The 25,277-nt window shown below is 53.0% G+C and overlaps 1 protein-coding gene across 2 annotated transcripts in view; it reads right to left on the minus strand.

The window, feature by feature from the left end:
• Positions 1-25,277, minus strand: part of TRANK1 (tetratricopeptide repeat and ankyrin repeat containing 1) — a 95,195-nt gene that overhangs the window by 2,270 nt on the left and 67,648 nt on the right. For both annotated transcript variants that reach the window (XM_037070875.1, XM_037070874.1), the window contains 10 exons: positions 24,829-25,028; positions 24,298-24,435; positions 19,889-20,035; positions 18,610-18,766; positions 15,558-15,646; positions 11,791-11,894; positions 11,552-11,684; positions 6,878-7,023; positions 1,202-4,245; positions 267-365 (listed from right to left, as the gene is read on the minus strand). In XM_037070875.1, coding sequence (XP_036926770.1) covers positions 267-365; positions 1,202-4,245; positions 6,878-7,023; positions 11,552-11,684; positions 11,791-11,894; positions 15,558-15,646; positions 18,610-18,766; positions 19,889-20,035; positions 24,298-24,435; positions 24,829-25,028 — 4,257 coding nt within the window. The remainder of the gene's footprint in view (positions 1-266; positions 366-1,201; positions 4,246-6,877; positions 7,024-11,551; positions 11,685-11,790; positions 11,895-15,557; positions 15,647-18,609; positions 18,767-19,888; positions 20,036-24,297; positions 24,436-24,828; positions 25,029-25,277) is intronic.

Below are 25,277 nucleotides of genomic sequence, written 5' to 3' on the forward strand. Positions count from 1 at the left end.
CTGAACATCACTGATAATGGCTCTTGAGTGGCAAAAGAGGTTTTACGGAAAAGCAGCTAAAATCCACCCAAAAGGACGCCCTCCCAGCCCCACGGAGAAACGAGGATACTGTGTGATTGTAACCTGACTCCGCAGGGCGATGCTCCGCGACAGGGGGTGGTCACTACTGACATCACAGGCAGCCCCCCCTTCAGTCTGACCTGACAGTCAGCAGCACCGAGAACCACAGGACCCAGAGCATCATCCTGGGATAAAGGACCCCTTACCATCCTCCTGTAAGTGGAGTTCTGTTTTCTTCAGCCACTCCCTCGCCTCCTCGACTAAGGGGATCAGAACGCGGATGAGCCGGGCCATCACCTCCTCCGCTGTGGGAACCAAAGAATGTGAGGGCTCTGAGCAAAGGGGCCACCCTGGGGCCTCAAACACCCAGGACTAGAGCCAAAGCCCCCACCTCCCAAGACCTTGTCTTTGCGCCTCCCCCGAGGAGGATGACAGGGTGAGGACCCACAACTGCCCACTGCGGCCAGGGGCACAGACCACCACGAAACGCTAGGCTGATGCCATGCCCATGTGTCTGCAGAGACTGCCAATAGCAGGCCTTTCATGGAAGCTTCGTTCAAAGTGTCACTAAACCTTAAGTGACAGTGTCTGAGTTACAGAACGATTCTAAAATACGCTATCTCACTAATTTTATATGTAACATAACTCCTGCTGAGTGTCGCTAAGAAGTTGCTGATAAGGAAGTCGGAGGAAATCTGATTCAAAGACCACGTTAGAATTCTTAGCATTAACAGCTCACACTGGGTATGGTTTGAGGACCCTCCTCCAAGGAAGAGACCAGTAGTGCACCTCCAGATCTCAGTGCAGAGTGGGCGCTCAAGGAATGCTCCCCAAATTAATCAGAACCTTAAAGAGTTTCCTCGAGACTTTAAACACTCTCCCTGTATCGTCTCCATAGAACTAGTTGGCAAGCCTTTTTCTTGTCTATGTGGCCAGGGGAACTGTCCCAGCTCAAGGCAGTCGGGACATCTGAATGGGGCTTTGCTCCGATTTGAGAACACACAGCCCTGCATGTATTTCTGCAGATGCCAAGTTCTGTCGCCCCGAGTCAGACTTTGAAACTCACAGGACTCATCTCTGATGTGTGTTCTCCAGCCCAGGCTCTACCGCCCCCTGAGCCCCACTTCCCAGGCCCCCTTACCGCCAGCCCAGGCCTTCTGCCTGTAGAGGTCCTCCACCGCGTCCGAGACCTTCCTGATGTTCTCCTGGACCTTCCGCTGCAGGTTGTGGCTATGCTCTTTGGGGCCTCGGTGGCTGCGAATCCGGACGCTCTGCTCGATGTCCTGCACCACCAGCCTGCCTGCGGCAACGGCCGGGTCCACCTTCTCCTGGAAAAATTCAAAGTACTTCTGGTAGGCCATTTGCTGCCTCTGGTGCCCTTCCAGGAGGACGTGATGCTCGTAAGACTCGCTGTTCCTCTCCTGATCTTCCTCGTCGTCCAGCTCAGCCCCGGGAAGGGCCACGGCCTCTGAGGTCTCTCCCTCAAAGGCTCCGCTGGGGCTGAAATAGTTCTCAGGGCCTTGAGTGAACTTTACTCCACACAGGTCGCACTGGGTCCTGTCGACGTCAGCCTTTTTAAAGATCCCGGTCCCGGGCTCCCCGGGCTCCTCGGCGGAGCACCCCGCCTGGGCGCTCACCCTCCTCCTCCAGGTGATACACAGGGACACCACCAGGCACGCTCGCCTCAGCTTCCGCTGGATGGAAGCCTTCCACTGCTTCTGGGACAGGATGGCGGCAAGGAGGTGGTCCCGGTCGTCCGAGGCCAGTTCCTCTGTCTCGCCCTGGCCAAACTCACACTCCGGGTCAGAAAAGTAGTCCACGAGGGCCACGCGGAGCAGGCGGTTGAGCTTGACCTCCTCGTGGTAGAGGCCGTGGACCCCCTTGGGGTGCCCGCTGTCCCACCACCAGTGGCAGTCCATCAGGAACTCCTCATCCCGCTCGAAGAGCAGGTCCTGCAGCGCCTCGGCCACAGCCTTCACGTCGGCCGCCACCAGCACCCGCTTCACCACTCTCCGGAGCCTCTCGGGAACCTGGTCCGGGTACTCCAGGCTCATCACCTGCAGCTTTGTCTCAATCCCCTGGAAGTGGTTGTACAGGAGAGGTTTGCAGAACGACAGCAGGACCTCCTCGGCGTTCACCAGCATCACCAAGCACAGCACCAGGGTCCGCTCCGCCTCGCCGGAGGCCACACACTCTATGTCCTCAAAGGCATCGAGCAGGACATTGAAGTGCACATTCTCAGAGCCGCACAGCACCTTGACAAGGTAGGACAGGTGGAACCGGAAATCCTGGATGGCCCTTGCCACATCCTTCGGCTTGTATTCCTGAATGATGGAGAACACGCCGCGGAGCTCCTTGTCCTTCTTGCTGAACAGAAAGTCCCAGTAGTGCAGGAGCGCGACGTAGCTCTTGGGGAGGCACAGGATGGCGTTCTTCCGGAGGCGGGCCAGGACCACCCCGCAGTGCACGAACTGGAACTCCAGCAGGGCCACCGTGTTCCCGATGCTGGGGATGAGCGGTTCTTTACACCTCCTGACGAGGACGTTCATGAAACGGAAGAAGAACCTCTTGAAGTTCTCTGGGTTCCTGTGCACGTAGAACTGGTGGATGCAGTTCTCCAGCAGCCGGATGAAGCACACGTGTGTCTTCTCGCTGTTCTCGTCATCCTTGTTGGGCGCCAGCATGCCGAATTTCCCTTCTACTCCTTTCCCCCTGCTGCCTCGCCCCCGGCCCCTTTCCTCTTTCTCAGACTCGAGAGCTCTCAGTTCCTTCTGGTAGTTGTCTTCCTCCTGGTGCAGCAGCTTCTCAAACTCCTCCGGGTAGTTGGAGGAGAGCAGGAACGCCTGCATGGCGCGCAGCCACAGGTCTGTGGACTCCCGGCGGCTGCGCGCCCTTTCGTTTTGAAACAGAAAACAGATGTACTCTTTCAGGGCAAACCTGTAGGGTCGGAAGGACTTGTAAACTGGTTTGAAGATTTCTTTCCACGCCACGGGGTTTTCCAACAGCACTCGCTGATGGAAATGCTTCGGGAAGAGGACATTCAGGAAGGATTTGCAGTGGCTATACACGTCTGCAGACAAGATACTATCGATCCCTTCAAGTTCCTCAGCTAAGAGTTTAGGGAAGACTTTTTTGGCTTCCAGAAGCAGCCCATTGATGGCGACCTGGTGCATTTTCGACTGAACCAAACACTTGGCCTCACAACGCCTCAGGGGTCTGTGGTAATCTTCGCAGCTTTCGTCCTTACATTGTAAGCCCACAATGAACCTCCTGCAGATGCCCGGGTAGGTCTGCCCAAGCAGGCTCCGCGTGATCTGGCACAGCCTGTTCAAGAGGTGTTTGTTCAGGGCTAGTTTCACTTGGTTGGTCATTATCGTGAAATGGTCTTTTGTCTTCTTCTCTTTCAAGTTCAAGTCCAGGTCAATAATTATTTTTAATATGGGCCCAGGGTCGTTCTCAGCTATCTGGCAATACTTGGCATCCACTTGCGAAATCCCAAAAAACTCAAAGCAAGATTTGACCATATCCTTCTCGGCATTGTTGGTCACTCTTTCGAGGGCCTTGACCAAATTGAGGAGGACCACCAAGCCGCCTGAAGCCAGGGCCAGAACTTTCTGAGGGTCAGCCTCACAGCGGCTGGTGGCTTCGTAGAGGGCTTCCACCATGCCAGCCGAGTGGTTGAGAGCGTCAAACCTAAAGAAGGCATCCTTGAGCTTCTGAAAGTCTTTCAGGATCACCCCCAGCAGAAACTGGGCCTCGGCGATGCCAGAGAGCTGGCTGGTCTGATGGCAGAGTTCCAGAGCTTCTTCCAGGATGGCCGTGGTGTGTTCTACATCCAAATCCCTGGCCACGTTGAGGCGGGCGGCCTCCAGCAGACACGAGGCCTGGAAGTTCTTGTCAGCAGTGAGCCGGGCAGCCTCCAGGAGGCAGCCATGTTGCTTCATCAGCAAGGCGGCCTCCTCCCTCCGACCTTCCCTGTTCAGCAGGTCAGCGGCTTCTGCTAGTCGCTTCCGAGACTTCAGGAACACCAGCTGGTCGTCTATGTCTATCTTTGAGAGGACAGCCATCATCTCCTTGATCTTATTGGCACTCAGGTACTTCGCTGCGGCCTCCAGGTAAAACTGACTGGCCGAATAGGAGAGCTTGGCTACAGGATGGGTCTTGGCCCTTAGCATTTCTTCATACCTGCAATGACAGATGACCCAAATGGTAACTCATCGCCCCACTGACAGAACAATTCCTCCAAAATAAAGCATAAAGCAACTTCAATAAAATTCCCACATGTAGACATTTATGCAAAATAGGGCCTCAACTTATGCAGCTTCTTTATAAATGCCTCATTTTGCAATGATGACACGAATTTTTTATTTTCCAAAGGGACTGAGCATTGGAGTGTTTAGGGAAATGTAGCAAAGAGTTGCAACCCAGGCAAGCAAGAAGGAAGTTTGAAAGTCAGTCTCTAGGGCAAAACTGATGCATGGCCACAACTGCCCTTGATAAATAAAGCCCTTCAGCTTTCGTGAAGGCATGATCCCCCTTCTGGTGCACAGCCCTGCTCAGTGTGATGTGTGCTCATGACAGAGGGTGCAGACGGGGCTGCGTGCACCAGCGGTCACATTAGTCTTCCTGTGATCGTCCAGCCCATGCTGTCTCTCTTCGTCGGGTCTGTGTGGGGCTGAGTGAGTGCGACATTGACGAAGCTCCCTTTTACTCTGTTGACCACAGCTAGTGTATATCCCACACTGCCGGTTTTCAAGGCATCGGAACAATCCAATAGGACATAATTTCTTTTGAACTCCCCTAGGACAAAATACTTCCTCAAGACCAGAGAAGCACCTGGGGACCCCACAACGCCCCAGATTGCCCTACAAACACCGGTTTCCTGGTGTCACAGCCCCCCTCCGCCCTAGGAAGGGGTGGAAATGAAGAGGAAGGAAGGAAATACACTACTCAGGACAGCACTGGCTGATGAGGGCGGAAGTGCTTTTAGCAAGTTGAAGGAGCTGCCTAGGTATTTTCTTTTCAAGTCTCAAACGTCCTCAGCGTATTCTGAGGCAGGCCGTTGAGCAATTGAACTCCACACCCAGAGTGTCTGATGTTCCAAGGACACTCAGGCACACCAAGCGAGAGGTTCCAGCCGCTCAGATAACCCTTAGGTCTGCACTCTGCCCATCACTAAAAACTCAGCTGCGTACCCAATAAAGCTGACAAAAAGAAACAAGGTCATCGGAAATTGAAAAAAAAACACATTGCAGAGGGAAAATCTATGATTATTCAATGCTCCTCTGCAAAAGTGAGAACAGAAGGTTAAATGAACAGTTGAAAGTATGAAAAAGCAACTCTCCGTCGGTTTTGTCTTATGCACTTACCAGGGAGTCGGCCTGGGCCATCCCTCACAGCACCGCTGCACGGCGCCCTGCTGAGGGGGTACCCAATGAATGTCACAGCTGGCACCTGTTATGGACTGACAGTTCGTGTCCTCGCAAATTCCTGTGCGGAAGCCTGAACCCCACTGTGTGGTTGTATTTGGAGACAAGCCCTCCAAGCACGTAATGAAGACTGAATGGGCTCATAAGGGTGGAGTCCTGATCTGACAGGGTTCTGTCCCCATGGGAGGAGATTGCAGGAGGCTGAGTGCACTGCCCTGCCCCCTCCCTGCTTGGGTAAGCACCAAAGAAAAGGCACCTTAGGACGGTGAGGAGGCAGTCATTTACAAGCCAGGAAGAGAGCTCTTATCAGGGACCCATCTGGCCAGAGCCTTGATCTTGGACTCCCAGCCTCAAATTTCTTTTGTTGGCGCTGCCCGATCCACGGCAGTTCGTCGTGGCACTCTGCGTGACCCATGCACACCTGCTTTGTAGACCGTGTTCACACGTGAACCGAAGGCCTGCGTAAAGGGATGTGCTCCGTTACCAGCCGCAGTACTGGATGCCTGCTTTTCCATTTCCAAAAGTAGAACCTGATTTCTTTATCTAGGTGCTGGCTATGCAAGTGTGTTTGTGCTGAAAATGATGTGCACTTGTTTTTGAATATTGGCTATACGTTAATAAAAGCAGACCTAAAAATTAAAATCTAAAGTTTGAAGATCAATTATGTTCATTTCATCACATGCATAATTTGCTACAAAGTAAAAAAGACAGAGAACCGACTCATAGCCTGCTGTTTCCGGAGCCGACAAGGGACACAAATCCCTGCTGCCTGGATTCTAGCTGCCTCTCAGCGCCAGGTCCCCGGGGGCACCGGCCACACGCTGCTTCTAGGTCCCTTGCCAGCCGGAGCCCCTCCCATCTCCACTTCCCTTTGGAATGTCAACCAGGCCAAAGGCTCAAAGAGGCCTTCACTGGGTCACGCAGGAAGCGGATGTACCTGACAACTGAGGGTACGTGCACATACGTGTCATACACATGTGTGTGTGTGCCTGGCTGAGCATCTGCCAGGGGTCACAACGAAGCAAGACCCTGACTGCCCACTAGTGCCCTTACCTTTATGGAGCCGCCCATTGGCAAAACCGTCAACTCAGCAGTTAAAGGTGAGAGGGAAGAACCATCATTAAGCACAAAATTGCTGCGCGTTTTACAGACACACTTGCGACATCTTCTTCAGGCCCTTTGCTTCATGACACTGAGTCAGAGCTTGTAAAGGGAGCGCAGAACAGAGAGTCCAGCTCTCCCGGAGCTCCTGCCCCCGCATCGAGGCCACCACTCCCGTGGGAGAGGGTGACCCGGTAAAGCCACTATGGAAGAACGGGGTAACAGCACCCAGGGAAGGAGGCCCCCAGAGGGCGGGGGGCAGGGAGGGAGAAAATAAAAGCACCTACTTTTCCATGGCAATGGCAGCTTCTTCGTAGAGCTCCTCTTGACAGTACATTTTGAGTGCTAGATCAAATTCCTGAATCTGCTCGAAGCATCTGAAAGCATCCTGGTAGCACTGGCTTCGCTTATAGAAATAGGCGGCATCTCTTATCTAAGATGGAGTAAAATTCGGAACGTAAGTCTGAATCACCGTCAGTAATAAAGAGGGTGGTCATCTCTCTAGCTATTTGTTAGAATCCAGTGAAAACCACTAAAACATAAGTAAGGTGAGGAAGACGAATTCTTTATAGGGAGAAAAATGAAGTTCAGTGCCACCCCACACCACACACCACACACAGATGATTTAAGCTCCACCTGGGCTAAAGCTCTAAATGTGAAAGCCGTCGGAGGAGAGTGTGTGAGACTGTGTTGGGACTTGAGAGGTACAGAGGGTCTTCAAGTAAACGAACTTCAGGGGAGAAATGGGGGGGTTTGATGACACCAAAGCTGCCCAACGAAAGACACGTGAGCATAGTTACCAGAGAGAAGACGAACATCAACGTTTGGGACTGCACCGTCCGATGGACACTTCTGTGGAGATGGAAATGCCCCGTATCTAGGCTCTCCACTCTGGCAGCCTCTCGCTCACCATGTGCAGAGAGCGAGCACATGAAATGTGGCTACTGCAACCCAAGGAACTGATTTTTTGTTTCATTTCACTGGAATTCACTTTGATCGCCACATGTGGCTAGTGGCTACTGGACTGGACCAGGCAGGTCTAGAACATAAAATGGATTCCTGCAACCACACACACACACACACAGAGGTACACACAGATGAACACACCATGGAGCACCACATCGAGGATAGAAACGGGAAGTTCACAGTGGGGGGAACTTAAATGACGAACAAATAAATGAAGATGCACGACCTCGCTGATCATCACAGAAATGCACATTAAAAGCACAGTAAGACCCATCTGTCAGGCTTGCGAAAATCAGAAAGTCGGTACCCAGACTGTGGGGCACGTGGAACCCTGGGCCCGAAGTAGCATCACTGCCCTGGGAAGCTGCCACTTTCACTGGTGATCTTAGGCACGTGCGTCCCGGGCACCAGCAGACCCACGAATAGCACCACACCTCTCAGTCTGGCACAGGACTGGAGCAGGCGCGCTGCACCAGGGGGCTGGGTGGCGACTTGGATGCCCACCGCTAGGGAAATGGCAATCAGGTGCCCTGGATGCCCACGGGGGACACCACCAGGGATCAGAAGCCTGGCCAGACATAACATTGTAGCAAGAGGTGGAAAAAGTGAAGAACAGAACGAGATGCTACTTAGACAAGCTTAGAGGACAAGATATGTACAGAAAAGGCTACTACTTACTCTCCAGTACGCATGCACGTGGGGACATACACTGCATGCACCGGGAGAAGAGAAGGGGACAGGGACTGGGGGCCAAGAGGAAGAGGGTGAACAGAACAAAACGCAAAGGGTGGCCTCGTGCCACGTTCACTGGTGGGTTTGCCGTGAATGGAAGGGTGCGTTCCACACCGCTTCCTCTCAGCCTCCCCATCAGTAAAAGCCCTGCGTGCTTGGCTCTCCCAGCAGCTCCCAGATCCGGCCCCTTCCCACCACCCCGATCACCATCCTGGCCACCCAAGCCAGTATCTCGGCCTCAGCACCCACGAGACTCTCCTGGCATTTCTGCTTCCACTCCTGCTGCCCACCGACCCCTTGACAGAGTGTCCAAATAATGACCTTCCTGTCAGCCCTCCAATCCAAACTTCCCACTGGCTCCCCACCACATGCGAACCAACTCCAGTTCCTACCAGGGACTCGGAGGCCCTGCTTGACTTGTCCCTGCCCCGCCCCTTGCTCACTTTGCCATTTCTACCCGACTCACTCTCTCACTCTGCTCCGGCCAAACGGCTTCTTTGCTGTTCTTTAAACTCGCCCCCACGTCCCCACCTTGTGGCCCATTGCCCGCAGGGGTCTTTGGCCCGCTGTGCCCTCCAACAGTTGTTCTCAAAGTCTCTGGTCAAAAGTCAGCTCCCGAATGCCCTGGTCTAAGGCAGCAACGCCTAACGCCTTCTGCCCTCTCACCCAGCCCTCGTCCCTGCGATGTTTTGTCTCGTGTACCACTGACATAGCCACCATCTCCCTCCCGCATCAGAAAGGGCAGCTCCACAGAGCAGGAGGCCCCGCCTCCCCCTTGCTGAGCACCCAGAGCTCCAGGCACAGGCAGGGGTCCATGGATGTGTTGAATATTTAACTTCATAGCTCTACTCTCTGCACCTGAGGTCCAAAGAGAAAACAAAACACATAGGCCAGGCCCTCTGATAAACCTTAGCTGGGTTTTATCTAACAAGACAAGCTACACGAAGGGCCAACACACACAAAAGACTCAGGTGTGAGGTTCTTCTGTGTCCGGAGAGCTCACGGACAGGGGAGCTCAGGGGCCCGTCTGCCACATCACGAAAACCCCACAGCCAGCACAGGTAAGTAACCACCCTGTCTCCCTTCCCCTCCTTGACGAAGCTGATTACTCAGGAGAAAGCTCCCCGAGTGTGGGTGGGTGAGGCCCCATGAGGTGCCAAGTGTGCACCCAGGTGGAGAGAGAAGAGGGGGTGGCAATAAGAGGCAGCTTCCCACCAGGCCAGCTCCCTGCCGCCCTACAGAGCAGGGACTCTGAGAGGTTTCCAGGGAAACCAACCCTGCTCTCTGGAGAGAGAAAGGAAGCAAACAAGGCTGAGGGTTCCCTGGAAGGAAATCTCACATCCCCACCGCCCCTCATTTCTTCCCATAGGCAGCACACAGGCGGGGGCTGGGAGGAGGGGGAAGATTTGGCTTCTGGGTTTCCACCAAGCTGGTCCATGGGAGCCAGGCTGCTTGGTCAGTTTGAGGGGATGATCCCAAGAGGCCTGAAGCTGGCTGAGGGCTGAATCCCCTCCAGGGAGGGGCCTGAGCAAAAAAAACCAAGCACCAGATTCTTCCCTGGGTGGGGCTTGGAGCTCCCACAAGGTACTGGTCAGGCCTGTGGAAGTGGGAGGGAAGAGGTACAGGGCGGCCTCCGCACTCTGAAGGCACTGAGCCCCAGAGAAGGGAACGCGGGTGTGCTCACGGCCTCCTGGCTCGCACCCCGCCGCCCCGCCCCACGCCCCCCCACACCTGCCCCACCCCACTTTCAGAGGCAGAGCCTGGCAGGCCAGGGAAGGCAAGGCGAGCAGACAAGGACGGGTCCCTGGCAGCCCTGACAGGCACTGGGAGGCAAAAAGGGGGAAGCAATGGGCTTAGGCCGATCGTTGTCCCTGCCGGAGGCCCAGGGGGTGGCATGAGAGACTGGAGGGTGGGGACCAAGGAAATGGAGAGACTGGAACTGTTCTAGTTGCTGGAATCGTAGGACCCAGAACTTCCACCCACACTGCGTTCTCTACCCCATCTCCACCTCCCACATCCCAAGCAGTCACATCCCAAACAAACACGGGGCGGGGCAGGCAGCATCGGGGCCACCCTTCAAACGTCCCAGTAGGTCCCACCCGACCCCACCGGATGCCCGGATGCTCTGAGGATCCAGGAGTTACTACACTTCACACGGAGACGTGGAAACCCACCACCCTGCTGGAAGGTCACAAAGCCCATCCATCGGGAAATGCAGCAACCACAGCTGGGCGCTGAGGAGCACAGCCCGAGACCCCCTGAGGTCAAGGACCAGGCGGTTTTATACCTCCAGTCCATCACAGCCGACACATTACAATAAGTCACACAAAGTCCATCACAGGGACTACATACTCTCAAAAGTCCCCATGTATTTGAAAGCTGCGAAGAGAAGGAATCCTGAAGTTCTCATCACAAAAAAAAAACATTGTAGCCGTGTGTGGCGATGACATTAAACTCACTGTGGTGATGATCTCACAATATATAATGCATCAAATCACTATGCTGTGCACCTAAAACTAATACAGTGTACGTCAATGAGAACTCAATAAAAATGACCACTAAGAAAGTCATCACCACGTGGCCAAAACAGAGATGCTCATTGGCTATAAGAACGTCTAACTGCTCACTTTCGACTCCTGCATTCACCTTCTTGGAGACACGCGACAGCGTGCGGCCCCTGGCCTGCCTGGCGACCACCCTGTGAGTCTCTGCGCTCCACGCTAGCAGCTCCGCCCCCCAGAGCTTTCTGCAAGAGTGGGATGTTCTGCAACAATGAGCCCAGGAAATGAATTTTTCGTTTTCTTACATTTTAATGAATTTGGTTTTAAATGAGATAGTCACATGTGGTTAGTGGCTGTCGGAATGGGAATTACAGGGAACACAGAAAAACCACCACTCGAATGCCGAGCCATGCGCCCAGGCCGACCCCAGACTGTGAACGCAGAGAAAGAGTAGGAATATTCTAAAGTTAGGCTTCCCTCTGATTTGAACATTTGGCCTCCATGGTTAACATCAGGTCTCAAACATCCCACAGACCTGAACACAAACATACCACACACACAGAAAACCCTGAGTCTCTGGAGCTGTCTCAATTCTTCCACGAGTAGAGAAAGAAGGGCCACCCCAGAGTGGACAGGGCTCACGTGTCCCACTTTGGAGGACTGGAGCCCCTTTCTGAAGCATGCAGAGGCAGGCCCCTGCACCCCCCAATCTACCCAAGGGGAGCCCCGTTCTCCCAAGGGCAGCCACGGGCCAGGCCGTACCTTCCCCAGCCTCTCGCACAGCTGAGCGGAGAGCTGGAACTCCTTGGCGTAGCTCAGACACTTCAGAGACAGCTTTGGCTCCCTGCACTCCAGGTAGGTCTTAGCCAGCTCCAAGTACTCCACCTGCTTCTCCCTGGGAGGAGGGGAACAAAACAGCGTTTCCGGGTATGCTGACCTAACGGCCCCATATTTGCCTGCTGATCTCATCGGGGCAAACCCGAATAGACCGAGGCTCTTACCTGAGGCTGACTTTCTTGGATTTCATGTTGAGGGCTGTGTTGTGGGCCAGCGCCAGTTTCTCCTTCTCAAAGGCACCTCCTTTTTGGTAACACTTGGCTGCAACCTGGAAGAGGCAAGAGGTTTTGACTCCCTGCCAAGGAAGGCAGTGGACGTGATGAGCAGAACTGGAGTCATAGCGTGCGCTCGGTGTGCGCGCCGGCACGGCGCTGTCTCACCACAGCCAGCCTGAGCTGGGGGGCAGGAAGGTGCTGTCGGGCTAGGGACCCAGCCTCCAAGAAGGAAACCCAACAGTGTTACCAGCTAATGCTTCGCATGCAAAGCTTCATTCTGGAAGTGCCCAGAAGCCATGGAAAGGGTGCAGAATACAGATTTCCAGGCCACCACGATAACACCCTCAGTTGCCCTTCCAACTGCCATCCATGAGGAAGTTACAGCCTTCTCTCGTACCCAGCAGCAACTTCAGGGGGAGGCACGTGGCAACCGGACCAAAAGCACCCGGTGGCTTTTCTGGGCTCCACACAGGTTCCCTCCGGTGGGTGACTCTACAGCAGCCACCGGTGCTGTTGCTGGAACAGCCTCTCAATGCACTTACTGGGAGTAGAAATGGGGTGAGAGATAGTATCACCACACATCCCAGAAGACAACTGACCAGATTCTTGGGACATGAAGATCTGTATAAGCCAAACAGAAGGTGGGCAGAAAAGTGTCACAGGGCAGCCTGCCTGCACCCTGATCCCTGCCCCAGAATCCTGTCCCTTTTCTCAAACAGGAAAGCTGACACCATGTCTCCGAGCACCGGCTATCGCGTCAGAGAGTCGACCCTCTGCCCAGCACGTAGAAATTGGGTCTCATTGTGGGCAAGGGACAGGATGGTACCTCTCCCCGCTCAGGCCCTTTGCTGCAGCCCCATGGGCCTCCTTTCATTCCCATGGTCTGTGCCATGCTCCCTTCCCACCACAGGGCCTTTGCACATACTGTTCCTCTGACTGAACTGTTCTTCTGCCCCTTCTCTGCCTGGTTAACTTCATCCCTCCCACAGGTCTCAGCTCAACGCTCCCCTGCTTGAAGCAGCTCTCCCTATCCAGGACAGGTGGTTCTGGGGGCAGCAGGTCTCTCATCTAAGACACCTGCAGCACCTGGGATGGTACACTCTTCTGTGTGCCCATCTTGCTCACCATCACCTCCCCACCACCGAAACGATGTCGGCCCCTAGCTTAATAGGAGCCTGTTGACTGAATGAATCTCCAGTAGTTTCCACTTGTATGGTAGTTCTGAAACACTCGCAGACATACAGCCAAAAACTCAATAAACCACCTGAGTCCTGAGGTCCTTCAGTGGAGCCAACACAAACTCAGACGAGGAGAAAGATTTTTATAACATTCTCGTCTGTGCTGGCTCCCCCCAAAAGGATTTAGATGCACCTATTCAAAAGGCATTTTTTAAGGGATAAAGAATTGGAAATCCATGGGCAATATACAGGTAACACCAGACGTGTTCTGAAAAAATAAAGGGAAAAGCTTTATCTAGTTCTCCAGTTCCTACCCATACCTGCTGCCCGTAGTGCCCTCCCTTCTCTCCCCACGCCCTCTCCAGAACAAACAAACAACTGGGTTTTATAACGATAGCCCAGTGTTCTATGGTTCTTTGCAGTTACAGTAAGGGTGGGCCGTGAGTCAAGTTTCAGGCCGTGTCAGGTTCTGCGGAGAAATACTACGTGGTTGTGGGGATACTTCCCAGACACGCCCAACAGTACAAGTCCTGTTTTCTTACCCCTTCGGGTTGATTCAAGGGTGGCCAGTCCTTCACTCCTCCCTGTATCTGTCCACACCCCTTTACCGAATAACTCTGCTCCTTCACCCATCAAAAAGGCTGCCTTTCCCCGCCGCTCTGATCTGAGCTGTGACTTGCTTGGCCAGCAGAACATGGTGGAAGCAACCATGGACCAGGCCAAGCTGCAAGAGGCCTTGTGCTTCTGCTCCCCTCTCCGCAACCCGCTCAGCCATCACGTGAACAAGCCCAGGTGAGCCTGCTGCAGGCTGGAGGCTGAGGGCCTGTGACCCAGGAACCCTACTCACCCCCACCACCCGAGCCAAGAGCCGGCTGACCCCTGAAGCAATCTGCTTGTCACCTGGCAGCTGAGCTCAGACACATGAGCCCCACAGCCGGACCCGGCTTTGCCAGCCCACAGAACCGCAGGCGCCATAAGTGACTCCTTTTAACCCACTAAGTTTTGGGGCTGGTTGTTATGCAAAAAAGGTGAACCCCAGATACAAGTTACATGCTGTAGACTTAGGCCCTTTTCCCTGCCATGGGAAACAAAATTCTCCAAGGAACTGGGGAAGAGAGAGCCCTCGGGACCCCTTCTCCAGGCACGTCAGAGGGAAGACCCCTGCAGCAGTTGCTTCCAGGAAGCTCTGACGTGCATTTTCACTGCACACATCACTTCCAGCACCTTCACTCGGATCTGACTCTGAGAACTTCCAGTGGAAAGAAGGATCGTTAAAGCATCAGGACAAGCTCTCCAGAGAAACCGCTGTCTCAGGCGTTTGCTCAGAAATGCCAAGAGAAGCTGGGGGCACGCTTCCAGGAGCGCTGGAGGAGCGGGCCCAGAGCCTAGTGCGGACGCAGGGGGAGGAAAAGTGCTCCGCCCAACACTCAGCCCCAGGTGTCCTCAGGAAGCACTGCCCGCTCCTGTAAGCACGGGGGAACACCAGGTGCCTGGGGGAGTCAAATCTTGGGGGAACGTGCATTTCTGTGTGGTCATGCCCACAGCGGTCAGTTCCCCACAACACCCTCTCTGCCTTTTCTTGTCTGATGACAGGACCTGTGTGCCAGGTGGGATTGCTCTCCCAGACTCCCTCACAGCCAGTCATGGGCATGTGACCCAGTAGTGACCAATGAGATGCAAGAAGAAGTCCATTGGGGACTTTATAACCAAAAAGAGACCCAGGAGAAGAAAGTGCCTGCCTTCCCTTCCTGCCTGGGATGCTGCTGAGGGAAATGAGATGGCTGGCACTGCCACAGCCATCATGCAGCCATGAGGGGGACATCTGTGATGAGCTGCGGATGGCCCAGGGAAGAAGAGGTGGAATGAGACTGGGCTCACGTGGACTTTGTTGAGCTGAAGGTGTTCGCCACCGGCAGGTGAGGACATCACTGACACTAACTATATCAGGACAGACACTCCTGCCGTGGTGCCCCACCCGAGACCGGGTGACAGGTGGTGACGCTGACTGCGGGGAAAGGGATGGGGCGAGCGGGTCTCACGGTGCAGAGAGGACTCGCAGGAATAACAGCTCCCGGATGAGGGCGGCTCAGGCTCACTAGGAAGGCACGTGGCTGGAAATTACTCAGCTCGGTCTAGTGGGAAAGCTTAACCTATGCCCACTAGACTCAAATTGGCAGCGAAGTCGGTGATTAACTTTAAAAAAAACAAGACGGCCAATCTGTTACTGTTTTTAAAATGTCACTTGATGGCAGCAGGAGCTCTGAAGCGTAGCAGGCAGCGGGGAAAGAAACGAGGAGTGCTCCTCCATGGGGCAAAGACCTCCGCTTTCGGAGCGCCACCTGCTGGCACTCGGCCAACGTGAAGGCTGGTCCCGGCGGCACTGGGGGAGGGGCGCGGTGGGGGACCTCTCCACGTCAAGGGGTGACCTGACCTTTCAGAAGAAGCGGCACAAGCAGCTCGACCCTCGCCCTGTCCCGTAGCAAACCGTGAGGCCACCCGTGGAAAGACCGCGCCCCTGGCTCCCGGCCCAGCCCTCACCTTCCAGCACTGGTGTTTGGCGTAGTACTCTCCTTGCGCGATCCACTCCTCGGGGGTGGAGGTCTTCACGAACATGCTGTCGTCGAAGTCTGAAAGGAAAAGGAGAGGTTCACTTGCTTCTCTGGGCCTTGGTTCACCTACACCTGTAGTTATGGGCCGAATTCTGTCCTCCTCTCCACCCTCTGCAAATTTAAGTGCCCAAGCCCTAACCCCAGTACCTCGGAATGGGGCTGTGTTTGGAGACGGGGCCTAAGGGAGGCTGTCCTGGTGGGCCCTGATTCGCTCTGCCTGGTGTTCTTATAAGAAAGGGAGATCAGCCCTGGCTGGTGTGGCTCAGTGGATTGAGCATGGGCATGTGAACCAAAAGGTTGCTGGTTCAATTCCCAGTCAGGGCACATGCCTGGGTTGTGGGCCAGGTCCCCAGAAGGGGCTGTGTGAGAGGCAACCACACACTGATGTTTCTCTGCCTCTCTTTCTCCCTCCCTTCTTCCCTCTCTAAAATAAAAAAATAAAATCCTTTTGGTGTTGTTTTTAGAAAAAGGAGATTAACACACATAAAAAGACCCCAGGGGCTCATGCAGAGGACAGGCCGCCTAGAAGCCAAGCTCAGAAGACGCCAACCCTGCTGACAGCTTGATCTTGGACTTGTAGCCTTCGGAACTATGAGGAGACACACTTCTGCCATGCCAGCCGCCCGGCCTGAGGTGTCTTGTTAGGGCAGCCCTAGCCAACCAATACACCTATGGTGTCTTCCCAGCACTCATTTAAAGATACAGCTTACCAGGCCAGGTTGTCGCAGCTTTTGGAAGGAGAGTGTCAGGGTGAGAAAAGATGCTGTTTGATTTTTGAACGTTGCTCTACCTTCCTTTTCTATGGCTATGAATTAGAATCCTGAGCCAGTAGCTTTTAGCAATCTCACTTGTGCGGCCCCTAGCAAGGAACAAGGACACGGGATTTTCCAGGGCTTCCAAATGTGCAGGCTTTGCCCTCAGCATGGTGAGCAGCTGACGTTGTTGTCGGGGGCACAGACGGTTACAACCGCCTGCTGTCGTTCTGCCTGCTATCCTCAAGGGCCGGCTGGCGACTGTGCCGGCTCCCCTCCCCCGGCGCCCCCCCCCCCCGCCCCCACCCCTGAGTATCACCAACAGTGGGCGACAGACACTCTCTGCAGGATCCGAGCCACAGCTCCCGTCGAGTCCAGGAGTGACAGTGGCTACCAGAACAAATCTGAGCTGAAGGGGTCAGACATACTTGGGACAGTGGATATCAACCGGAAGCGAGGCAGACAGGCCGGCTGTGTTGAGAAGGTGCAGAAACACAGGGGAGGCTGCGGCCCGACGCCCGCTGCGGGCCCTCACCATGCCCTCCAGCCCCGTGTGCAAAGCTGACTCCACAGCACCTTGTTCGAGCTCCGTGTGCACTACTGGTGCCCTGGTGACATGCTGTCCCCACAGCCGAGCTCTGCGGTTTCTCTGCAGAGGCCCGTGAGCCCATGGGGAAGAAACCTAACTGCATGGTCACCACGCCCTCCCCAAGCTCCCTTGCACAGTGGGAACAGATGGCCTCCACTACTTCACCATGTGCAACTCAGAACACAATTAAGACTGTCCCCTTCTGGTATCTTTGAAGCTACCAAGACAAAATAAATTGTAATCCTTTTTCATTTTAGAATTTTAAAAATGCCTATCTCTATGCTCGCTTACCATAGGTGTGTGACAGGTTCTGAGACTAAAAGACACACAGGAAAGATTAGAAGCAACCGCAGAAGGCCAACCTACTTGTTTTCATTTTAGTTGAGGAAGTGAGGGCCCTGGAGGGGAAAGTGGGGTCTGAACAAGGTCCTGGGCCCGCACAGGTGGAGAATTCTAACAAGACCCTAGGCTAACCCCAAGGCTCCGACTGTCCCACTATACCACAACAGACGGGGCCCACAAATGGGAGGCCTAACCCTAACCCTGGTTCCCAACTGAGCCCTAGGCTGTAACTAGAAAGCCTCATGCAATGGGCTGAAGCACTCTGGGGACACCCGCAAAGAACCCTGCAAGGCAGCCGAGCCCTGCGCTCCCCAGCCCTTGGAGAAATTGACTAAGCAAGACTCACAGGGGCCGACCCAACCACTAACCCACAAGAAAGACAACTTTTCCCTTCAGGAGGGGCTGATTATTTCTGCCCTAGTTATCCTATCAGGAGATCTTCACACTATCTTTTTTAATTAACTAGTCTTTGTAAATTATGAAAATGTAAAAAAAAAAAAAAAAACCAGAAAGCATTGCTAACAGCACAAAAGGTGAAAAGTAAAGGCACTCACATCTCCACACCCACCCATCCCACCCAGCACCAGAGAGGCCACGGGGAACAGTTCCGTGTCGAGGGTGGGGGTGGGGGCACGTAGGTTGTTTTCAGTTTCTTTTTTTTTTTAAGTTTTTTTTTAAAGATTTTATTTATTTATCTTTAGAGGGAAAGGGAAGGAGAGAAATATCAATGTATGGTTGCCTCCCATGAGTCCCCTGCTGGGAACTGGCCTGCAACCCAGGCATGTGCCCTGACTGGGAATCGAACTGGGATCATGTGGTTCGCAGGCTCGCACTCAATCCACTGAGCTACACCAGCCAGGGTCGTTTTCAGTTTCTTATAACACAGACAGGACCCAGATGGGCACTCGTGTTCGTGTCTCTTTGAGGTTTTATATACGTGAGTTTCTCTAGATTCCTGCACTGGAATTACTGGGTCAGAAGGTATGCTCATCCTTTATTTCAATCACTATTCCCAACTGGCTATCCGAAAGCCCACAGCAGTTTGCAGTCTCCCAGCTGAGCCTTCCTTCTCTAACCCTTGACCATGACCCCCTCACTATCATAGGACAAATAGAGACCTTTCCTAGAGGAGTTGACCCCCTGACCCCATTACAACCACACTGCCCGGCACACCTCACTCATTTCTCAGAAGATTAGAAAGAGATTTCAAAGACTGTACCCTTTCCACCCGACCACGAGAACAGTGGAGAGTAGCATGCTCTCTACCCCACAGGCAGAAGATTCTAATGACACTGTACCTTTATTTTCATCTGTCTTCACCACCTGGACAAAGCCTCTTCTGATGAAGTACTTGAAAGCAGGAGCCCGCTTCTCCGGGTTCTCGTCGAAGACCCAGAGGTTGGCGCGAGCCCGGGTGATGGCGGTGTACAGCTGCTTCAGCTCCCCGTTGAGGAGCTGAGGGCCCAGTGGGGGACAAAAGCAATGAGCCCCGTGCCTGGGGCTATGAGGGGACACCCCTCAATGGGCTTACTCCGATTTTGGAGAAATACGGAAAGTAAACCATCAGGAAGTCTAGCGCCAGCTGTGGAGGCACGGGGAACTCCCTGTGGCCACAGCACGGGTGAGCAGGGCTCCCACTGGGGGCACACCATGCCGTCAGGACTGCCCTCGAATTTGGGGTGATTTTATCTTGCAAAATAATGACAGATTCATGGGAAGTTACAAAGAGAAGGTCCCATGCACCTTGCACTCAGTTTACCCCAAAGGTCACGTCACACACTATGACTGTAACTACTTTTTTTTTAATGGAACCACTCCTAAGCTCCCGCCAGAACACTGCGCTCAACTACGCTTGCCCTACCCCATGACTGGGGACTGCGGCGACAGGGTGGTTAGGGCCGGGAGCCAGGGACGGCCCCCTGGATTAAGGCAGGCTCACTTCAAGACAACCACAGATCTGCGGCTACCTAGGAGTTTGCAAAGCTTGGCAGTGATTTAACTTCCACTTCCGTAGAGCCTTAGGGGCATTTACAGAAATAACTGGAAAGCTGTCACTCTGCTTGTTGTACGAGACATAAAACTAGGATGGTACTTTCTCCTGCGGTTTTTGGTTTTGCTGGTTCGAGTTTCTGCGGTGCTTCCTCTCTCGCTCTCTGGAGCTCCCCAGCAACCCTTCGCAGGCGGGAACTCCACGGAATGTCCCAGTTCTGGCCTCCTCCTCAGGGACACAGCGGGGGTGTGAAGAGCAGGGGAAGCTGGCCCCCTTAGCAGCAGAGGCTGCTGGGCCGCAGTCCCCACTAGCGACAGTTCTGGGCTTCACAGCTGAGCTCCCCATCAGCAGCATCACTATTTCTGGACAGAGCTGAGTTCCCCAGGGGAAAAGAAGGTACGACCAACCCCTCCCACCTTCTGACAGCGCCTGACCCACCCAGCCCAGCTCCCTGCTGAGACCAGGGAGTTCGAAAGCCCAGGCTCCCTGCAGGGCCAAGGGCAAGCCTCCATCTTTAATCTCATCTTCTGGTCCCAGCCCGTTCACTGGCCCCCTGTCAAATAAGTGTGTGAACTAAGAGCAATCACCTTGTGCATTTCTGGATTGGCCAGGTGAGACCGGCCCTGAGAGGGGCTGGGTTTCTCCAGAGGCACTTCAATCAGTGGCCGGTTTTCCTCTGTGGAGCAGGACGATGAAGGCGTAAAGGAGGAAATGATCTTCCATTCCTTGTAAGCCTGAGCAGCAATGACAAATTCAAGACCAACGGAATATGCTTCTGAACTCTACACACACAGCCCCCCTGGGCCTCTGGAGAACTGAGCCCCCCTTTCCCTAGCCTGGGGATGAGGCCCTCAGCCCCCGCTGTGAGGAGGGGGCATTCCTATGGCCTCAGGATGGTGGGACAGGACTGAGAATGCACAGGCAGGGATCAGGGAGGCTTCCAGGAAACCCCCCCTGGGGGCCTGGGCAAGACAGCTGAGAAGACAGGACATGTGCCCATGGCCAGAAGGAAGGCTAAGGGCCCAAGGAGTTCTTGTTGACAGAATTGCGACAGGCAGCACAGAGAAAGGAGCCCAGGGTTCTCACCCCTTGTCACTACATGCGTAAGAGACGCCACTTTGGATCAGCTGCTAAAATGCATGAGGCAGAATTTTCTAACTAAATTATTCAACCCAGAATGGGAGACTATTCCAGAACTGCGGGGTGTGCTGTGCAAGGTAGACTCTGAGGTCCGACAGAACAAACTCAGACCTCAGCTCTTTCCCTCATTGGCTATGGGACCTTGGGCAAATCCCTTGTCCTTCTAGGTCTCATTTATCTGCTCCATAAAATGAGGATGATAGAACTACCCAAGTTTACTGGGAAAATAAAAGGAAATCATTGGTGTCAATTCTCTAATACTGTGCCCGATACATCATTAGATAGTTCAGCTATTTTTCTCTTTATCTAAACTCAAACCACAAAATCACACTGACTGCAGGCAGACTTTTTCTCTAAAGGGTCAGATAATAAATATATTTGGCTTCATGCAACTGCTTAATTCTGCTATTGCGGCGCAAAAGCCTCCATGATCAATGTGTAACTGACTGCGCACAGTGTGTTAAATGAAATTGAACTTAATATAATTTTCCTGTGCCACAGAATACTACTTTCCTTCTCATCTTTTTTGACCACTTAAAATATATAAGGCATTCTTAGTCCACAGGCCATACAAAAAAAGTCAGTGGGCTGGACTGGGGCCATGTGGCCATGGTTTGCAGGGCTGGTGAAGCTAAAGTGCCCGGATCACATGCAGAACTTAGAGTCCAGAATTCCTGTACAATTTTAGACTTCATTCTTTACTGTGTCTTTTGAGAGTAGCTTTACTTTACTTTTTTCTATTTCCAAAACGGTGCTACGTGCCACCTATGTATCTTTTCAAGGAGGATGAACCAATGGACTAGATACTGTTCATTACCTCCTTTCTGTAACTTAAACTATATAAACACTAGATTCAATGCTTTAAACACTACCTATTAAATAAGAATGGTTACACTAGGAGCCAATTTTGGAATCAATCACCAGGTTCTGAAGAGATGCGTGGCACATCACGTAATCACGTAAGCACTCGGACGTTAAACATCTTCAGGGCATGGTCTGACTACCCTCTTTGTACAGCTGTTTACCCAACTGAATGGCTTGCCCAGGAAAGCAGGCAAAAGACACAAGTGCTTGCCCTCTGAGGACCTCCTGGCAGACACCAGGAGGTGCAGGCTGGCCTCGGACGGGCCACTGAAGCCCAGTATGCCTCAGAGCTGCTGGGTGGGCAGAAAAGCTGCCCCAACAGCACATGACTAACTGTTTCCATACGTAAAACACATGGGGCTTTCAAGACAAAGCCCTTTAGGATGAGCACACGTATTCGTGCAGGAAGACAAAGAGTACAGGCACTTCTGGCAGTAAAGCAAGCAGCATTTAAATCTTTCAGCTTCTTTTGGGACTGATCACTGGGAGGGTACAGGACTTGGTTTCCACTGCAAGCCTGCTCTCTAGGTTAGTCAGGCAAACTGGGAACACTGTGGCTTTCAAAGTCCTCTCTGTCCTGTTTGCACAGGGGTGTGAAGGAAAGAACCCCCCACTGGGGCAGACTGGAGATGGTGGGTGCCCTTCCAAGGCCCCACAGGAGAAGAGTTTGGGGGTGACCGGGAGAATGACTGCCCCTCCCCCAGATGAGGAAAGATCCTATAAGAGAAGGACTTGGTGTGACATTCCCTGGGTCCCTCCTTGTCTCAGAAGATGGCCCTGGTGACCCGTGGCTGAACAGACAACAGGAAATCCTCTAGGGCGAATGCTCACAAACCCAGGCAATAAGAAGCCCTGTGTGCACACACACACACACACACACACATACTCACACATGCACACCCAGCAACAGATGCTGTAAAGAGAGTATCTGCCAGAAACATAAAGGGGGGTGGGGGGTGGGGGGCACTGGGAGAAGAGGCCAGGGATGGAGTGGAGCCCTCCATGGTTCCCCATCCCACACAGCAGTTACTATTGAACAGCCTCCTGCCAGTCACCCCAAAAGAAGCCCCACAGGAGCAGCCGGCCCACAGGCGACCAGGGACTTATGTGATCCCTGTCTTTCCTCTGCTTTGCTGAAAGCATTTCCTCCGGTGCACTGACTGACACTTTGGGGTCTTGAGGTTGTAAACGGCGGACTGAGGGCGTGCTCTGTACCAAGGACACATAAGCACACTGCCGGTGCCTTGGAAAGCACCACAGCAGAGGTCTTTCTGGAAGTCTCACTGTGCACAGGGAGGGAGTGGATGTTAGCAAAAGATTCAATTCGTGACGGTTTTAATTGCGTGCATCCCACCGAGCCGTCGGTGGGAGCACGGGGTCAAGGTATCCAGGCCCTCGTCATTTCCAGGATCAAGGTGAGACAATTGCTGGATTTTCTTTTTTTCTCACAGAGGCGACCACAAGTTACAGATCCATAAGTCCAGAGCTCCGTGAGCTTCTTACTGGCACGAGCATACAACTGGCACTTAATAAAGGACAGGAACGATGAAGTCTTACCCCTTCCTCTTTAGGAGAGCCTCGGTCCAACTATGACCAATGGATATATTATGAGAAAAAAAAGTTAGTCCTCAAAGATTAAAGAGTGGTTCCAGGGTTAATGAGAGTGCATCTGATTTCGTTAGCAAAAGTCAATAGAAAGAAATGTACTTCAGGTATGGCAATGATATACTCATCGTGGAAGGTTCTAGAAGCTGATGGGCATGCAGGGCTTTGAAAGGAAGCAAGTACAGTGGAATTTAGAACTCCAAGTGCCTGAGTTCATTTCGAGGCTCTGCCACTTCCATTATCACTACAGGCAATTTACCGAATTTCCGCAACCCTCAGCCTTTTCTCCAGAATGAAGGCAATAAGAACACAGACAACCTCAGAGGGCTGGTGAAGGATAAAGTGAGACAAGGCATTCAAAAGGCATTTCGTAAACTGGAAAGCACCCGTAGCAACATTAATCATGGGTATTATCAAGTCAAACATGATATTTTTCAAAGATCACCAAAAAATAAGCACACCATGTAAAGGGTCAATGTGGGGCCGATTTTAAGGTGTCAAAGTTAAATGGTGCTCCCGACTTGGCTACGAAAAACAGCCTCTTCCAGCATGCAGCCGTGGGAGGTCTGCAACAGGGACCAGGGCACAGCCAGCTACGTCCCCAAAGGAGACCCCACAGCACAGTCAGCAGCCAGCCTGAGCCCCCACCAAAAGACAGTGGGGAACAGAAATCAGTGGTGAGAAAATCAAGGACAACAGTCTTGAGTTAGTGGCTCCACCCATAATGCACTGAGTCTGGGGAGAAAGACCATCAGGTCAAAGCAATGAGCCGACACAAGATCACTGGGGGTCAGTCTGGGGATACTCTGGCTGCCATTGTCTGCATGGGTGGCAAGCGGTGCTGGTGAAGCCATGCCAGAAGGGAGCTCCCAGGCAGGGCTGCTGTCCTCGTCCCCCGCATTACCTGATCCAGCAGGCAGGAGCCAAGCCTCATCTGTCTTCCCGGAGTGGGCTCTTTCTACGGACTGACCTTGCCCAGCTCTGTCCTCATTGGGTGGACACTGCTAACCTTGCCTTCCTTTGTAAGGCTCTCCTTAGAGCTCATTCCAACTTGAGCATCCTTGGGAGTCAAGGATAACAGTAGCTAGTGAAAACCAGAAGCTGGCACTCGGGTATCAGGCATTTAGAAGAAGACGAATACAAGAGAACAGGGAAGGGTAGGTAGGGCACGGGGAGAACCAGCCCAGGACCCACTGTGAGACAACCCACAGCCACCGTCAAAACCCACGTCAAACACTCAAGCCCCACGCGAAACAGATGATGCTCCAAAACAGAACAGGCGCCTGCGACAAACTCTCTCATACTCAGTTCCAAATTCTCTTTCCTGGAGCAGAAATGTAACTCAGACATATACATGCGTGCTTGAAAAGACGTCAGTACGACATACCTCAGAATCCGTGAAAAAGTTGTAAAGGAGGACATCGTCAAATTCTAAGCCTTTTGCTTCATACACTGTCAGCACAAGTGCTAACCCCAGCTCTTCTGGGATCCTCTCCTTTGCCATTTCATTGGCTACAAGGATCACCTAGAACAAGAAGGGGGGGGGGGGGCGAAGACACAATACAATGTACAGATGACGTATTACAGACTTGCACACCAGAAACGTGTCCAATTAAATTGACTGATGCCACCCCAACAAACTCAATAAAATTGTTTTTTAAAATGGAGAGAAGAAAACATCAAAGAATAATATGAAGAGCAATGTGGTAAAGCTCAGTCCACATCTACAGGGGCCAGTGTGGACCTGGTCGGCCAGGCTGGTGGAAATATCAATAATGACTAGTCACTCCCCCGTTACTGAGACCCATCACGGGAGAAGGACTATGAATTCTACCTTGCAGAATAATTTAGCCTCCCAAACCTTTTTTCAACCACAAACTATGCTTTATTTTAAAACACAGAATCCCGAGACGCAAACCTGGTGGGCCCCAAATTCGATGGGCTGGGTTTTCCTCTTGTTCCCTCGCAGCAGAATCGCCAAGTCGCTGACACTGCAAGACTCCAGGACAGCTGGTTTGGGACCGTCAAAGAGGCCAGAATCCCGTGGAAGACGATCGAAAGATTCTGGGAAATAGAACTGAAGCAAATCCACCACTCCTGATGCCAGGTTGAGGATTCCTGGGGCAAAACAGAGGACACACACACACACACACACACACAGCAGAAAACACGTGTCAGGTGCTGAACAACATGACAGTTTGGCTTGGCTGAAGCAGTATTGGCCCTGAGAATATGTGTAATTGCGAGCCAATGTCCAGTTCTCGTTAGAGGATCACTGTGGCCCTGAGCTGTTTTATTCTGGGTGCCGTGGATGAAGGCAGAGATGTGTTGCTGTGCTAAGAAGGTTCCGTGGGATCTAATTCGCAA

Source organism: Sturnira hondurensis, unplaced genomic scaffold (genome assembly GCF_014824575.4).
Source record: "Sturnira hondurensis isolate 20B ecotype Veracruz unplaced genomic scaffold, ASM1482457v3 Scaffold0019006, whole genome shotgun sequence".
Lineage (NCBI taxonomy): Eukaryota > Metazoa > Chordata > Mammalia > Chiroptera > Phyllostomidae > Sturnira > Sturnira hondurensis.